The sequence below is a fragment of the Corythoichthys intestinalis genome, chromosome 16 (genome assembly GCF_030265065.1).
Source record: "Corythoichthys intestinalis isolate RoL2023-P3 chromosome 16, ASM3026506v1, whole genome shotgun sequence".
Lineage (NCBI taxonomy): Eukaryota > Metazoa > Chordata > Actinopteri > Syngnathiformes > Syngnathidae > Corythoichthys > Corythoichthys intestinalis.
This window is the reverse complement of record NC_080410.1, coordinates 2,792,073-2,810,506: the sequence shown is the minus strand read 5'-3', so window position 1 is coordinate 2,810,506 and position 18,434 is coordinate 2,792,073. Positions and strand designations below refer to the sequence as shown.

Here is an 18,434-nt window from a genome sequence, read left to right as displayed (position 1 = left end):
GTTTTCGTTTGCAACCCATCAAAAATTGCTACCTTGCGGTTTTGCGCATGCGCGTAACGTTAAAAATGGCCGCGAATGCGGCGATTCCAAAGTAAACACTACAATCTTTCTTTAAAGAAAGGAATATTTGCTTAAGTTTGATCATGTAAAGACATGTACAAAAGTTCTCAGACACATCCTACCATGTTAGCTGCACACAGTAACTGCACGCCGCGCTCTCACTGTTAACAACTTTGCCGCGTCGTTAAGTATTCATTTACGCCATTTTCGTGTTGCACATGTATGTTTATGATGTATCTAGTTTAGTTAGCACTTTGGATAACATTGAGAGTCCAATTGAATGTAAAAGAGGGGTTTTTCAGCGCCACAAAAGCTTTGGGAGCAAAATTTTATAAGGGAGCAAATTTTGACAGAACACCGTTCGTTGCAGCTTGCGTTGAACACTGCCGGTGTTCTGTCAAAATTTGCTCCCTTATAAAATTTTGCTCCCAAAGCTTTTGTGGCGCTGAAAAACCCCTCTTTTACATTCAATTGGACTCTCAATGTTATCCAAAGTGCTAACTAAACTAGATACATCATAAACATACATGTGCAACACGAAAATGGCGTAAATTAATACTTAACGACGCGGCAAAGTTGTTAACAGTGAGAGCGCGGCGTGCAGTTACTGTGTGCAGCTAACATGGTAGGATGTATCTGAGAACTTTTGTACATGTCTTTACATGATCAAACTTAAGTAAATATTCCTTTCTTTAAAGAGAGTTTGTAGTGTTTACTTAGGAATTACCGCATTCGCGGCCATTTTTAACGTTACGCGCATGCGCAAAACCCGCAAGGTAGCAATTTTTGATGGGTTGCAAATTTTGTCAGAACACCGGAGCGTCCGGTGAAAAAATAGCTCCCGTTAAGGTAGCGTCAAGCTTGTGTATTTAACGGTAATATAAAAGCAGTGTTGTCAATAACGCGGTATCGTAATGCGTAACTAATCTGATTACTTTCTTTCAGTAAAAAACAATCTAACGCGTTCATTTTTCTAAATCAGTAATCTGAGTAAAATTGCTTTCCTTGATGCCTGTGCGTTACTATTTTGTTATTGCCCCATAATGTGTGTAGAATGAAGAATACTGTAGTCATGGGAGTGACATCACATGTCACATTTTTTAATCGGGGATGGAACAAAAAGGGTCACTTGTATTACCATGATGCGTGAGCGCTGGGAGTTTGCGGCCAAAACAACATAGCCTTGCTACCTCGCCAGGATGCAATGAAATAGGCAGGAGATATACTACAAACGGCTGTATTTGCACACTGGAAACACAGCCATTACTTCACATTTTTGTCCAGTAAAGATAAGAAAAATATCTCCGTGCGCTGCGAACTTTGCGCTGGCTCAAAAAGACTGTCGACCGCTATAAGCATCCAATTCAAGCACCACTTGGAATTACAGCACAACAGGTAACACGACAGCCAGGACTTTTTGATACTGCTCGTGCTCAGTCCTCGGTTCAAGCTCAGTTGTTGTTGAGGGTTTTGAAAGCTTAGGTTTAAAGAAATTCTAAATATCCATCTTGCCTCCTCAGCTGTAGTTTTGGCTAAGCAATGCAAACGGCTGTCTCTAAGGTTCTATAGTCACATGATCTGTTCGAAAAATGATTTGGACCCAATATGAAATACTTTGAAGAATTCCTGTTCATTTTATTCATTTTTGTTTGTTTTATTGCTCTAAAATACTTTGAAGGATTCCTGTTCGTTTTATTGCTCTAAAATTTTTATAGACAACATTTTAATGGCCATATTCAATGGTCTTTATTCTAAAGGGGAAGTTCAGAATTTTTTACATTAGGCTTAATCTTTGAGTTAGCCGGGGTTTAATTAGTAGTTGGAAATGATTTGAACAAATTCTGTGCAGTTTGACAGTTATTTGTTAGTTTCAGGGCTCCGGAGTGGCTAAGCTAGCGCGAGTCAATGGTGGTTAAAATCAACTCCTTCAACTAATTAAACCCCCGTTAACTCGAATATTAAGCCTTATGTGAAAAATTAAAATGGTCAAATTCGCCACATGTAGGACGTTTTGCCGACGGCGGACATTTTGGCAGAACACCGGAACATATTTCCTCACCTTTCTCACCTTTTTAACCCCTGACCCATTTTCATGCCTGTTTTATGGATATCTTTGAGAAATGGCTTTCTTCTTGCCACTCTTCCATAAAGGCCAGATTTGTGCAGTGTACGACTGATTGTTGTCCTATGGACACTCTACCACCTCAGCTGTAGATCTCTGCAGTTCATCCAGAGTGATCATGGGCCTCTTGGCTGCATCTCTGATCAGTTTTCTCCTTGTTTGAGAAGAAAGTTTGGAAGGACGGCCAGGTCTTGGTAGATTTGCAGTGGTCTGAAGCTCCTTCCATTTCAATATGATGGCTTGCACATTGCTCCTTGAGATGATTAAAGCTTGGGAAATCTTTTTGTATCCAAATCTGGCTTTAAACTTCTCCACAACAGTACTCGGACCTGCCTGGTGTGTTCCTTGGTTTTCATAATGCTCTCTGCACTTTAAACAGAACCCTGAGACTATCACAGAGCAGGTGCATTTATACGGAGACTTGATTACACACAGGTGGATTCTATTTATCATCATCGGTCATTTAGGACAACATTGGATCATTCAGAGATCCTCAGTGAACTTCTGGAGTGAGTTTGCTGCACTGAAAGTAAAGGGGCCGAATAATATTGCACGCCCCACTTTTCAGTTTTTTATTTGTTAAAAAAGTTTAAATTATCCAATAAATGTTGTTCCACTTCACGATTGTGTCCCACTTGTTGTTGATTCTTGACAAAAAAATTAAATTTCATATCTTTATGTTTGAAGCCTGAAATGTGGCGAAAGGTTGCAAGATTCAAGGGGGCCGAATACTTTTGCAAAGCACTGTACATTCATTCATCAATCTTTATATATTGATTTTGAAAGTTTTTATACTAAGAAGTAAATGAACTAATAAAAGAAGTACATGAGTGGCTCAGATTTTAAATAGGAGCTTTATTTTAACAGTGATAGAAATAATATAAATGCAATTTCTGGAGAAATTGCGTAGGGAATCTTTGCTGTCATGTCTAACTTCCTATACAATAGATTTTCTGGAACCTCCTATTCATTTCTTGGCTTTGTTGGCTGCCATTCACGGCAGCAGACGTCCAATCCATGTTGACTGGGATGGGGCGAATGAGTGTCCACGTTGGATTATTTGTCAGCAGAGGTGGGTAGTAACACGTTACATTTACTCCGTTACATTTACTTGTGTAACGTTTTGAGAAAAATGTATTTCTAAGAGTAGTACACAATTTTTTACTTTAACTTGAGTAGATTTGTGAAGAAGAAATGCTACTCTAACTCCGCTACAATTTGGGCTACAGACTCAAGGTTGCCGCCCTGTTGAATCACGTGGCATCTTTAAGGCACAGTAAAAAATTAGGTGTTTGACGTAGAGCACTGCTCTCAACATGATTGGAAAGTCCAGATTTTAATGTTTTTTTTTTACACCGATTGACCACGGAAATCCTGATCCTTTAAATTTCATAATAGGAGATATGTTTCATTACTAGAAGGCACTCATGCTTTCAAAATCATTGAATTCCAGCGAGGGAAAAAAATTCCTAAATTAAAACATCATTCGTTCAAAGAGCATGATTTTTTTTTTTTTAAATTCTTTGGCTTAACATGGTTATGTAATAGGTTATAGCACAGTATAATAACAATTCATGTAGATAAATGCTTAAAAAAAAGTATTTAAAAAATCTAACAGTGTAAGCAGTTACTCACAATGTTACTCATTAAGGCAAGGCAAGGCAAATTTATTTATATAGCACAATTCAACACAAGGCAATTCAAAGTGCTTTACATCACTGAATATTCTTTTCACCAAGTATCTTTTTTTACTTGGACTTGAGTACATATTTGGATGACTTTTCCATGAGTGCGGCACTGTGGCAGAGTGGTTAGCACGTCCACCTCGCAGTTCTGAGATCAAGGGTTCATTCTTTTGTGGAGTTTGAAAGTTCTCCCCATGCCTGTGTGGGTTTTCACTGGGTACTCCAGTTTCCTCCCACATTCCAAAAACATGCACGGTAGGCTGATTGAACACTTTAAATTTTCCATAGGTATGAGTGTGTGCGTAAATGGTTGGTTTTCTCCTTGTGCCCGGTGATTGGCTGCCATCCGATTCAGGGTGTACACCACCTAATGCCCATAGTTACTTGGGATTGACTGCAGCTTGCCCGCGATCCTCGTGAGGATAAGCGGCTTGAAAAATGAATGGAGAAAAAAAAAGATTTTACTTGAGTAATATTATTTTGTAACACTACTCTTACTTGAGTAAAATTTTTAGCTACTCTACCCACCACTGGTTGTTAGTGGCAGATAATGAGTGCCCAAAACTAAAATATCAAGTAAATTGTCAATTATTTTGGTGATATTCTTTTGCTATTTTTCTTTTGTGTGTGTGTGTGTATGTGTGTCTGTGCAGTTTTTCATTCTTTTGTTATTATTATTATTACTAATTTTTTGTGTGGTTGTCGGGTTTTTGAGTTCTGTAGAGTTAGGGGCCCTTCCAGGTAACTTTCTGTTGATTTCGTAAAAACTCAAAACCCAGAAAAAACAAAAATTGTGTGTGTGTGTGTGTGTGTGTGTGTGTGTGTGTGTGTGTGTGTGTGTGTGTGTGTGTGTGTGTGTGTGTAAGAGGGGGGGGACTGCACAACTGCAAAAAATAACAAAAATGCGAGGAATTTTTTTTTTAAACCGCAAAAAACAGCAAAAAAACAACGAAAAATAAAACCCGAATCCCTCTCATCAAAGCAAAAAAAAAAAAAAAAAAAACTATGCAAACAATAAAAAAACTATGGAAAACTTAGTCTTTATAGGACAATCATAGGCAGCCATTTATGGTGATACTAGACGTTCAATCCATTTTGACTGGGGGAGGGCAAATAAAAATTCATTTTGTTTGGGAAGTCAAAATGGATTGGACGTCGAGCACCGTCAATGGCACTGAAACATAAGTAAAAAAGAAAGTGACGTGAATGCCCCAAAATACCATAATTTTCGGACTATAAGATGCTACTTTTTTGCTTTATTTTGAACCCTACGGCTTATAGTCCAGTGCGGCTTATTTGTTGGTTTATTTGGGTTAATAGGTAACACTTTGTTTGACAGTGACTGTCATAATTATGCCATGACACTATCATAGGCATTACTGAATGCGTATGACATATGTCATATGACCAATTATGTCACTAACTCCATATATGTCCAGCTTTGATCTTTTACATCCATTCAAAAGTGAGATAATGGTGTTTCTTATGGCGCCACTGTAATATAAAGTGTTACCCAATACCACAAGTAGCAATTAATGAAACTACTGGAACAGTAACTGAAGAAATAATTAGCACAGAACATGAATTTTGGTTATTTAAATCTCTAGCGCAGCAATGCAGGCTAGGAGGCATGTTGGACAACAACAGAACAGAGGTTCACTATCCCCTCCAAGGGAGCAGTGATTGCCAAATGAACATACCTGTGAAGTTGTTCGCTTACGGCGTAATTTGTATAAGTGAGCACTGATTTATAAATGTGTACGTTCAAAATCTGTACGTTTTTCGTGCATTACGTGTTTTTTTTTCCGTTCGGATTTTGTCACCGTTTCGGCAACGAGACAATGTGCGTTACTACGTTGGTTGAATGATGTGAAAAAAGTCAGAGACAATGAGAGAGAAAGGTGTATAATGCTATTGCAAACACGATGCTAGGCTAGGTGGCTCCAATATTTCCTGACTGTAGCCGACAGCCAATCAACGCCTAGATATCGCATGCATATAGAACTACATGCGAAATAACAGACTTGGTGGCATTAGTGAACAGCCGCCATTTTAGAGCAGTGCACTTCTCAGAAAGGCTCTGTTGTAGTGAAGCTTCCTAGCGAACCGAAGTAACTTTTTATCTCAAATACTCTTAAATCGGCAAAATCTTGACTTGAATCTGTCTTTAAATGATGAAACAGTTTTAAAACTTTCACATCGAAATGAAATAATAAGACTTCCAAACATAGCAAAGGTTACAATGTTTTTTGTTGTTGTTTTTTTTTTTCAAAAAAAAAAAAAAAAAAAAGGGAAAAAAAACATGAAAGGTAACACCAGTTATTTGCCAAGTAATTAATTACTCTTACATTCAGCTAACTGAGTTACTCACGCAGTTACTTTTTCGGAGAAGTAATTTGTAACTAATTAATTACTTTTTAAAAGTAAGATTAACAACACTGGTCATAAAGATGAAGTCTGCAGAATGAAAAGTGATGAAAGAGGAGATTATGTTCTGCCAATTTGTTGCCGAACACAATTTGCCCGCTACTATTGCTGATCACTTCTCAGAATTAGCAAAAGAACGAGTTAATTTTATTAATTGACCTTTTTAATTTATAATTGGAAACACTAACGGACTACCTTCAAGTCAAACTGAATTGCAGGTTGAAGTGCAGCCATCAAGACATGATACAAATTCCCAAAAGTGCTACATCCAATTATAACAAAATTCACTTTTAATTTTAGTAATCATAATATAGCTGAAGATATTGATTACACCAGGTTAGCACTCTTTGTAAGATTGCCAACGGCCTCAGATTGACAGGTATGAATGAAGCTTCTTGAAGCAATGTTGGTGGTTCATTTGGTTTTATGACAGTTGTATGCTGTCTCTGTCAAATAAAGTGTTACCGGTTAATATCTTTCGGTGTAAATAACCCATAATATCAGGGATGAAAGTGGCTAGAATTTCTTGCCACTCCCGACGTGAAGGTCGCCATGGAGCAAGAAATTTTTTTAATTTAATTTTTTTTTTTCATTTTTTGGAGGGTGGGTCAAACCTCTTAAACTACTGAAATGCAAAGAAAACTGTTGTAGCACAGTTATTTCTTTAACACATACAAAAACAGATTTTAATTCAAAATTTTATTTTTTCAATGATTTGCAAAATAAAAGTTAACAAAAACAGCACCTCCATCTCCTAATTTTTATTTTCCCTCATTTCTTCACATACTAAATGCCAAATCTCAATTTTAACTACTTAAGAACAGGATTTATTCAAATTGAAGGTAATGTAAATATTAACTTTTTTTTTTTTTTTTTTAAATAATAAACATAAGTCACATACATTCAGACAAATAAGTACAAATAACTTATATTATGCAGAGTGAAATGGAATTTATTTTGAAGCTCATGCAAATTTTGACTTTTTTAAATCATAAGGAAATGAATAAGTGTATGTAAGTGTACATTGACAGCTATGTTCTGAACCTCCCCATCAGAGTAAATAAATATGATAACTAAGCCTCCTCAACTCTTTGGTTGCGCATAAAGATTTGATCCATTTTATGTTGGTTATGTTGCATTGCCCATTTTTTTTTTGTCGCATCAATTCAAGAAGCTTTTTTTTTTTGCTGTTCCAGAAAACATGCACATTTGAACCAATCAGACCTAACCATCTCTGCTGATCACATGTCAGTATGTCAGCCAATTGAACGGATAAATGAGTCCAGGCGTTTTGCTTTGCTGCGTGCATTCACACATTGAGGTGACTCATCATCGTCAGACTCCGATAACTGCAGCAGCTGGGGAAACCTCCATGCTGTCCGTGGAATAAAATCAATAATAAATATTGGTGGAAACGGATTACGCTACACAAGCACTTTATTATGCTTGTTGTTAACACTTGTGTATGTAAATCTGATGTTGGTAGATTGTTTTCTTCTTGGAGCTGAAATGTATGTGTGGCAGCTTAGCATTTTTAAAATTTTATTTTTACATAGCGTTTTGACAGTTGCTGTCATATTTTCGGACTCAAAGCACCGTGTACCGGAACAGCATTCCGGCCCTGGATCTTATACCGGAACAGCATTGCGGCCCTGAATCTTATACCGGAACTCCGTTCTGGCCCTGAATCTTACCGGAACTGCGTTCCTGACCGTCATGTTGCACTTTCACCCAGACACGGCGCTCCGCATACGCATAACACGCACTGCGCGTAGGGCACCAACTGCCTGAAGGGGCACCAAAAAAAAATCAAGTTTGTAAAAAATCCTAAAAAATGCTAATTGTAATGATAACAACAACATATAGTATTTAAAATATAACTTTGTAAAGCCTGATAAATGCAAGTAATACAAATATAAGTAACATATGCTCATTATTTACACAAAAAAAGAATCTCCTGTGCGGCCCTCTCGTCAGTCTACCTTTTGTGCCCCCCCCCCCCCCCAAAAATTCCCTAGTGGTTTGCTCCATTATGCTTCAGTCGCAAATTTGGCAGAAGTTTATTCTTGAAAGGAAATGTCATCGAAAAGACAACAAGAGTCGGGGGCGGAAAAAAGGAAGAGGAAAAAGCAGCGAGATGATACCCGCGCATCACTTGCAGGTAAGGTTTTTTGTTTTGTTTTTTTTAACAATTGTCTATTTATTATCAGCTACGTTTACATGACTACAATAATCTGATAACTGGGAATAACCAGGTAATGACAATATTGAGATTTGACGCATTTACGTGCACTTCAGTGATGTGATAATCAGGAAAAACCTGGTTTACATGTTAAGTCAATAGTTCGATTTCTTTCCAAGTATATGACGTAAAACTCTTGGTCTCCGCATAGGCCTTCCTCCATGTCTACCAAAAACCCATGCTTGCTTGAAGTTGTCCCACTGAACCTCTTCAAATGCGAGTGTGGCGATTGCGTTACACAAGCTCGCTAACTGCAGAGTAGGCCCATAGGCTGAGAGCGAATCAGTTTGGCGTCCCTAAGGCCTCTCTAGTGACACCCATTTTTCCATTTGTGCACATGCTCAGAGATGTAAAATAGCGGTGTTTATCAGATAAAGGATAGCGGATCATGCTCTTTACATGACCACTTGAATAATCTGGTAACTCCAGAAATCGGGTTATGATCGGTTTATTAGTGTGCACAACCAAAAAAAAAAAAAAACTCCAAAACGCTGTGGTGGTGGGTTGGGGGGGGGGGGTTGCGGCACCACAAAGCATTATGCCTAGGGCACCAAAATAGCTAGCGCCGGCCCTGCTTTCACCCCTGCATAATACAGTGAGGACAGCTGCGGTTTATAGTCCAGTGCGGCTTATCTATGAACAAATACCGTTTTGTGCCAAATTTGTTGGGTGGCTGCTTATAGTCAAGTGCGCCTTGTAGTGCGAAAATTACAGTAATTAAAAGTGACGGAAGATATACAGCAGGAATGTATCCCCACGCAATTTGCATCGTCTAGTTATATTTGTCTAAAAAAAAAAAAAAAAAAGGGCCTTTATTTGTATCAAGGGGAATGTAATCAATAAAACACAATAAATAATGAAAGAAACTGAGAAATACAAGATTGGTGTCATTTTTTTACATGGCTGGAGAGGGAGGGACGGGGGGAGGGAGAGGGAGAAAGCAAGAGCGATAGAGGGGGAGAGAGTAGAGAGAGTCATCGGATGGTGGCCAACCGTCTTGTTTTCCTCAGAACATCGAGAGCAGGTACGACAAACGTGTCAATTTGTACTCAGCTGCTTTTTCGTAATATGCTGTCTATCGCGCTTCTTGCGGCTGCCTCTTTGCCAACTGTGATTCAGCGTTGGTATGACTGCGCAATCCTCTTAAATGTGCTTCGTATTTCTCTGTAGGAAATTAGCAGGTTCTTTGTTCCGAACGCGTTTGTGCGCGTGCGCCCGCCCGAAGTGAAGGGGGAGTGAATGTCTGTGTCGAGGTTTGGAGCGAGTCAAATGTGTGCTTTGTAATAAGGTTCTCGTTTTATGGTTGATTTCAGTTCATATGACACATGCGAGTGTGTTTGAGCCAGCGGATGTTGATGTTCCCGTGGTCAAACAGCGTACCCTAAAATTAGCACACTCGCGTGATCCAAGCATTACGGTAAATGCATTCAAAACATCCCGGACGATCGTAGTGGCAATATGACGAGGTCTCGTCTATCAAAACTACTAATTCGGGCGAGCGGAGGGGGGGGGGGGGGGAAGGGCAGTATTCTCACTTTAAAAGTTAAGTCAGAATTCTGACTTTAAATCACAAGTCATAATCACACAGATGAAAATACAGTGTCTGCTGTAACTAAAACCACCCAATCATTTATAGGTTTTCATATTTTGATTAGGATAGCATGCAAACAATGACAGAAGGGGGAAAATAAGTAAGTAATCCCTCTGCAGAAGGACACCTAAGGAGCAATTGAAACCAATTTTTACCGAACATTTTCAGTCGGGTGTGTGCCCAATCACTGATGAGTGGTTTAAAGCTGCCGTGCGCACTATAAAACACACACCGGGTAAGAGTTGTCTTGATGCGAAGCATTGTCTGATGTGCATCATGTCTCAGTCAAAAGAGACCTACCAATCAAGGAATATTGATTTGTATAAAGCTGGGAAAGGATATAAAACCATCTCTAAGTGTCCGGATGTTCATCAATCGACAGTCAGAGAAGTTGTCTACAAATGGAGAGTTTGGCACTGTTGTTTCTCTCCCAAAGAGTGGCCATCCACCAAAGATGATGCCAAGAGTTAGCGCAGAATACACAGAGAGGTAAAAAAGAACCCTAGAGTGTCTGCTTAAGATTTACAGAAATCACTGGCACAGTCCAATATATCTGTTCACACATCAACTATATGTAAAACAATGGCCGACAATGGTGTTCATGCGAGGACTCCATGGAGGAAGCCACTGCTGTTGAAAAAAAAAAAACCTTGCTGCTCGTTTAATGTTCGCAAAAAGGCACTTGGACACTCCACAGAAGTTTTGGCAAAATATTTTGTGGACTGATGAAACCAAAGTTGAATTGTTTGGGAGTAACACACAACGTCATGTGTGGAGGAAAAATGGAACAGCTCACCAACATTAACACCTCATCCCCACCGTGAAGCATGATGGAGGGAGCATCATAATTTGGGGCTGTTTTCTGCCTCAGGGCCTGGACAACTGGCAATCATTAATGGAGGAATGAATTCAAAAGTTTATCAGTTTATCTGTGTTGCAGGACAACCTGAGGCTGTCTGGCAGACAGTTGAAGCAAAAAAGAGGATGGATGCTGCAACAAGACAATGATCCAAAACACAGAAGTAAATCAACTTCAGAGTGGTTTCAGAAGAACAAAATACACGTTCTGGTATGGCCAAGTCAAAGTCCAGATTTGAACCCCATTGAGATGTTGTGGTATGTCCTAAAGACAGCAATTCATGCCAGACATCCCAGGAATCTGACTGATCTACAACAGTTTTGTAGAGAAGAATGGGCCAAGTTTAGTCCTGATCGATGTGCCAGACTGATCTGCAGTTACAGGAAGCGTCTGGTTGAAGTTATTGCTGCCAAAGGGTGGGGGGGGGGGGGGGGGGTACAACATATACATATACACATACTATCCTCATTAAAATATGAAAACCTATAAATGTTTGGGTGGTTTTAGTTAAAGCAGACACTGTATTTTCATCTGTGTGATTTTGACAAAGATCAGATCACATTTGATTTGGGATTTTATGCAGAAATGTGAGAAATTCCAAAAGGTTCAAGATCCTTTTTCATACCACTGTATTAAGGATTTAGTGTAGGTTGAAGGGCTGTGGAACAAATTAATGGAATTTCAGTGTATTCTTATGGAAAAATCCTGCTCGACATACGACCATTTTGACTTACAAACAAGGTCCTGGAACGAATTAACTTCATATGTAGAGGCACCACTGTTTACTGTAGGTCGCCTCGGTCGGCCTGAGAGCTGAGCATGGTGCCAGGAGGTTCATCACTGTATTGTCATCCACCCTTGCTGGAAAACGACCATAAGGGATCGATCACACCAAGTTGCCTCTATTAGGCGCTATTTTGAAACAGTAAAATCCAAAATTATTCTTCGTCTGCAAGTCAGTATTTCACTGTGGCTCTCTGGCCGAACTCTGGCGACCCTGGGAACATGCCCAATGTTTTGAAGTCCAAACTAGGGGCTGGGCAGGGCCATAATTAATTGTGAGCTTTAAAAAATTGACCCGTCAAATGGGGTTTGCGTTAACTAACAGCATTAATTTATACCTTTTTATTTTTTATATTTTTTTTTATGTGTTTTGTCTGCCAACTTTATTTTTCTGTTGTTCTGGCTTTATACATTGTTTACTTAATTATTGTGCATTTCCAAGTGCAAAACAAATGTTTGCGGTGTACACAGGTGGGGTGGGGGACCCAGGGATTCCTTGCTTGGAGCCCTTAGCAACGCCACTGCCCACTGCCTTACCTTTACTGTATCATTGACTAAATCTTTCCCAAATAATGTCTTTTCAGTGCCCGAGCTATTGGAAACAATGAGTGACAATACTGCAAGTTCTACCACAGCCAATGACTTAGACCTCATCTATCTCAAAGGCATTATGGAGAGTCCTTTGGTACGCTACACACTTACATACCTGTGTGTGTTTCCTTGCCTCATTTATGCATATCTGAAAAATGTTGTGTATTTGTGTCGAAGGAGCAAGAAGAAGGCCAAAAGGAATTACATCTGTCCCCAGTGCGGGAGAACAATATGGAGCTATTGCAGGAAATTCTCAGAGATCTCGACCCTTTCACTCAGAACTCCAATTCAGCTGCCGAGCTCTGTCACTTACTGACACAGCCACATTTTCAGGTGTGGTGTGGATTCTGTTGAAAGTTACTACCTATTACTCAAGTAAAAGTAGTTATAAAAAAAAAACTCAAGTACAAGTAAGAAAAGCACAGTGCTGGGCAAAAGTTTTGGCACCCCTGCAATTCTGTCAGATAATGCTCAATTTCTCCTACAAAATGATTGCAATTACAAATTCTTTGGTCGTAATACTGTATTTTTATTCATTTTGCTTCCAATGAAAACACACAAAAGAGAATGAAAAACAAATTAAATCATTATTCTTTTACACAAAAACTCCCTACATTATGCTGCAAAAATTGTTGCTAGTCTTCAGACTTCATAATGCCATGCACACGGTCAAACAGTCCAGTGCCAGAGGCAGCAAAGCAATCCCAAAACATCAGGGAACCTCCGCCATGTTTGACTGTGGGGACCGTGTTGTTATTGATGCCTTTTCCCAAAAAGCTATGCTTTTACTCATCTGATCAGAGAACATTCTTCCAAAACGTTTCAGACTTTCTCAGGTAAGTTTTGGCAAACTCCAGCCTAGCTTTTTATGTCTCTGGGTCAGAAGTGGGGTCTTCCTGGGTATCCTACCATAGAGTCCCTTTTCATTCAGACGCCGGCAGATAGTACGGGTTGACACTGATGTACGCTCGGACTGCAGGACAGCTTGAACTTGTTTAAATTAGTCCAGGTTCTTTATTCACCATTCGCACAATCTTTGGTTGAAATCTCTCGTCAATTTTTCTTTTACGTCCAAATTTAGGGAGGTTAGCCACAGGTGCCATGGGCTTTACACTTATTGATGACACTGCGCACGGTAGACACAGGAACATTCAGGTCTTAGGAAATGGGCTTGTAGCCTTGAAATTGCCCACGCTTTCTCAAAATTTTGCTTCTCAAGTCCTCAGAAAGTTCTTTGGTCTTCTTTTTCTCCGTGCTAAATGTGGTACACACAAGGATACAGGACATGTTGAGTCAACTTTAATCCATTTTAACTGGCTGCAAGTGTGATTTTGTTATTGCCACCACCTGTTATCTGTCACAGGTAAGTAAGAGGTGCTGTTAATTACGCAAATTAGGGAAGCATAACATGATTTTTCAATTGGTGCCAATACTTTTGTCCGGCCTATCACTGTGTTTTTTGTAAAATGATCATGATTTTTTTCCCTCCATTCTCTGTTGTGTTTTTTCATTGCAAGCAAAATAAATGAAGATATTACTACCAAAGCATTTGTAATTGCAATCATTTTCTGGGAGAAATTGAGCAATATCTAACAGAATTGCCGGGGTGCCTATACTTTTGGCGAGCAGTGTACATCTATAACGGAGTTATGTGATTGAGATCACTCATTGGTGAATCTGGTAGAGCCACTGATGGCATCTCTGGCAAAAATATAGTGAAATCTAATCTGTAGAAGAGGAGAAATGTAACTACTCCATTATAGGCCAAAGTAGCCTGGTAAAACTAAGATGTACAATTTCCTCAAAAACTTACTGAAGTGAATGTTCCCCACATCTGAATATGAGCAATACATGAGAATATGCCAAACAAATTCAAGTTGGTAAATTGTGGTTTAATAATGAATACATTGTAAATAAGAACTGTATTTTGACTAACACTCTGTATATGTGATGTTGTCAGTCTTTACTAGAGACTCATGATTCAGTTGCAGCCCAGGGGATCGCAAGCACCCCCGGCAGCCCATGCCAATTTATGACAGATAACCATGATCAAGATATAGAGATGAACAACTACCAGCCCCCACCTGAAGCAATCCGCATGGTGGGCATACGCAAAGTAGAAGGAGAACATCTGGTATGTGACGAATATACTCCCCCCCCCCCCCCCCCCCCCCATTGACAAGTATGTTATTGTTTACTGTGGTTTAAGTTGTTTTTTCATTTTAAAAATATAAGGTGCCTGATTCAGATTCCATATTGTAAGTTCCCTAAAAAACATGATTAGCCATATTTAAATAGCCAGTGATATATATGACCAGCTATATTGAAAATACAGTGGTACCTCGAGAAAAATTCATTTTACAAAAAGTTTTTCGAAGTTTTCATCTCTTCATATTACAAAAAATATTCAGCCTAATGCATACTATAGAAGATTTCCATTTTGCACTCCCAGAGAATTTAAAAGTCGAACCAGAAACGCGCCTGGACTTTCCTGGCTAAGAAGATGCTGCTCAGTCTAAGCTAGACAGGGGGTTTAACTCGGATGGAAAAGGATGATGCCAAAAGTCCGTCGGTTTTGATGTGTTTATTGAGATGTTAAGCTGTTTAAAGATGAACGATGAAGGGAAGAAAGCAGTGGATACGAAGATTCTGAAATTAGACAGTTTAATACTTTGTGTAAAGAAAATATCTAGTGAAGGGATCAGCTATTGTGGACGACATGAGGTATTGGCAAAATCATTACCGTAATGTTTGGACTATAACCCGCCAAATTTGACACAAAAATGGCATTTGTTCATAGATAAGCCGCACTGGACTATAAGCCGCAGCTGCCCTCACTGTATTATGTGATATTTACACAGTGGTGAAAGTGGTTAGAATTTTTTGCCGGAACTCCCCGACGTGAAGGTCGCCACGGAGCCAGAAATTTGATTTGATTTATGTATTTATTTTTCGAGGGGGCGGGTCAAAACTACTGAAATGCAAAGAAAACTGTTTTAGTCAGTTATTAATAGTTATAAAAGTTATAACATATACAAAAACTGATTTTCATTCAAAATTGTACTTTTTTCAATGATTTGCAAAATAAAAGTGAACAAAAACAGCTATCCATCTCCTAATTTTTATATTCCCTCATTTCCTCACGTACTAAATGCCAAATCTCAATTTTAACTACTTAAGACCATAGGATATATATTAAAATTGAAGATAATGTAAACATTTACTTTTTGTTGTGTGTTTTTTTTTAAATAAAGATATAAAAACATACATTCAGAAAAATAAGTACAAAAGACTTATATTATGCAGAGTGAAATGGAATATATTTTGAAGATTGCGCAAACATTGACTTTTTTAAATCATGAGGAAATGAATAAGTAGCCTAACATAAATGAACAAATATAAGTCCAAAGTGCACATTGACAGCTGAGATGTTCTGAACCTCCCCATCAGAGTAAATAAAACTAATTATGATAAGCCTCCTTAACTCTTTCTTTGCTCTTGAAGATTTGATCCATTTTCTGTTGCACTGCTTTTTTTTTTTTTTTTTTTTTTTTTTTTTTTTTTTTTTTTTTTTTGCTGTTTCAGAAGACATGCACATTTGAACCAATCAGAGCTAACTATTTCTGGTGATCACATGTCAGTATTTCATTCAATTGAACGGATAAATGAGTCCAGGCGTTTTGCTTTGCTGCGTGCAGTCGCACATTGACATGACTCGTCATCGTCAGACTCAGATAACTGCAGTAGCTGGGGAAACCTCCATGCCATCCGTGGAATAAATACCGTATTGGCCCGAATATAAGATGGCCCTGATTATAAAACGACCCCCTCTTTTGCAAGACTCAAATTTGAAAAAATACTTTTTGAACACCAAATTAATTTTTATACAGAAAATAATTACAGTACATCCGAAACAAATCATTATAACAATATATTTGAGAGAAAAAGCATGTTATTTTGCCTCATTCAAATCTTAATATCTAAACATTTAAATATGTAAACCAAAGTGCAATCACATTCGTAAATGAATGGCTTGTTTTTTTTTAAATGTAAATAAACCAATCTATTGTGATAAAACAGCAAAATTGCAATAACTGCATTAACCATCAAAGTGAAGTCTAACTGTAACTGTAGTCTTGAAAAAAATCTGAATAAGGAAAAACATTGCAATAAAAAATTGCAAACTGGTTAAACTTGAGAGAAGTTGAGATCTGTCATGACAGAACATCGCTTCAATGATATCTGGCGCCATCTAGCGTCATGAATGGGTATAGTGTCTAGACCGCTAATACAAGACAACCCCCTCTTCTTCACTCTTATTCAATGCAAAAAACACCGTCTTATATTCAGGCCAATACGGTAATAAATATTGGTGGAATGGATTACGCTACACGAGCACTTTATTATGCTTGTTGTTCACACTTGTGTATGTAAATCTGATGTTGGTAGATTGTTTTCTTCTTGGAGATGAAATGCATGTGTGGCAGCTTTGTACTTTTTTTTTTTTTTTTACATAGCGTTATGACAGTTGCCATCATACTTTCGGAATCAAAGCACCGTATACCGGAACAGCGTTCCGGCCCTGAATCTTATACCGGAACTGCGCTCCTGACCGTTCCCGCCCACTTTCACCCCTGTATTTACACCAAAAGATATTAACCGGTAACACCTTATTTGTCAGTGGCATCATAAGATGCCATAAGACTAAATGAACCACCATGAAGCTTAGAACTAGGGCTGTCAAACGATTACATTTTTTAATCGAGTTAATCACAGCTTAAAAATTAATTAATCGTAATTAATCACAATTCAAACCATCTCTAAAATAGGTCATATTTTTCTGTAAATGATTGTTGGAGTGGAATGATAAGACACAAGACGGATGTACACATACGACATATTGTACATAAGTACTGTATTTGTTTGTTATAACAATAATCCACAAAATGGCATTAAAATTATTAACATTCTTTCTGTTAAAGGGATCCACGGATAGAAAGACTTGTAGTACTTAAAAGATAAATGTTAGTACAAGTTATAGTAATTTTATATTTAAACCCCTTTAATGTTTTAATAACATTTGTAAAATTTTAAATAAAAAAATAAACTAGTAGCTCGCCATTGTTGACGTCGCCGAGCGGGACGTCACATGGGTCCCTGCCGTTCTTCCACAGTGTCTTTAACTACGAAAGGTAGTGATTGAAATACACCACAAGGTGTCAATGGCGAGTTTTAAATTACTTTGAAATCAAGCCAATGAGTGTGTTTTGTCCCTCGACTGACGCCGTAGTTCCCTGTTTACTGGTCCATCACGGTCATTTGAGTGCTGGCTTCACAACGTACGAGACCTCTGATAGTTTGTATATTGTGACTAAATTCAGTGTATTTGTTGAACTAAACGTAATGTTTGAATAGAGTTTGACCAAAGTCTGAGTTTTATGTGTATTTTGCATAGCTATTTTGATTGGGAATGCCAGTTCTCTGCACTGTTGTTTTACTGTGTGAGAATAGGGCCTCATTAATATTCAGTTCAATTCAATCCAACGAGGACGTCCATCCAGCCACGGGTCCGGATAATCAAAAGGCTGCGACTGAAAAAAAATAGCTCCTCCCCAGATGGGAGGTGGGAAAGGGGACACCGGGTGACTAGTGATGAAGAGACTAGTCATAATACAGATTGAAGCGCTTTTCTTTTTGTGAACGTTATTTTTTTGAGAGATAGAAATATTATTTTTGTTGTGCTTTTCACTAAATGATACTTATGTTTGTTGTGAAGGAGTTGCCGAAGCTTATGCCAATAAACTGCGCGGTCCAATGAACGCCTGTGTCCACTGGCCTTTCTATGCCTCTTATTATGTGCAAAAAACGGTGTCATTGTAATCTGTTTGAGGCAATGCATGAGTGGGTCATTCCGCGGATGCATTGTGTCAAATATTTTAACGTGATTAATTAAAAAAATCCCCGTTAACGCAATAAATTTGACAGCACTACTTAGAACCAGTTGGCTACAAAGCTTCATTGCTTCAAGAAGCTTCATTTGGCCATCACTGCTTCCTTGGAGGAGACAGTCAACC

General features: G+C 38.5%; 1 protein-coding gene across 4 annotated transcripts in view; it reads left to right on the top strand.

The window, feature by feature from the left end:
* The first annotated feature begins 9,481 nt into the window (after positions 1-9,481).
* The window catches only part of LOC130931839 (MAGUK p55 subfamily member 2-like), a 44,576-nt gene continuing 35,623 nt past the window's right edge, over positions 9,482-18,434 (top strand). For 2 of the 4 annotated variants that reach the window (XM_057860962.1, XM_057860959.1), the window contains exons 1-4: positions 9,482-9,560; positions 12,354-12,454; positions 12,538-12,693; positions 14,321-14,494. In XM_057860962.1, coding sequence (XP_057716945.1) covers positions 9,518-9,560; positions 12,354-12,454; positions 12,538-12,693; positions 14,321-14,494 — 474 coding nt within the window. In that variant the 5' untranslated portion in view covers positions 9,482-9,517. Of the gene's footprint in view, positions 9,561-11,067; positions 11,197-12,353; positions 12,455-12,537; positions 12,694-14,320; positions 14,495-18,434 lie in introns of all 4 variants that reach the window. The other 2 variants (XM_057860961.1, XM_057860960.1) reach the window with 2 other exon arrangements.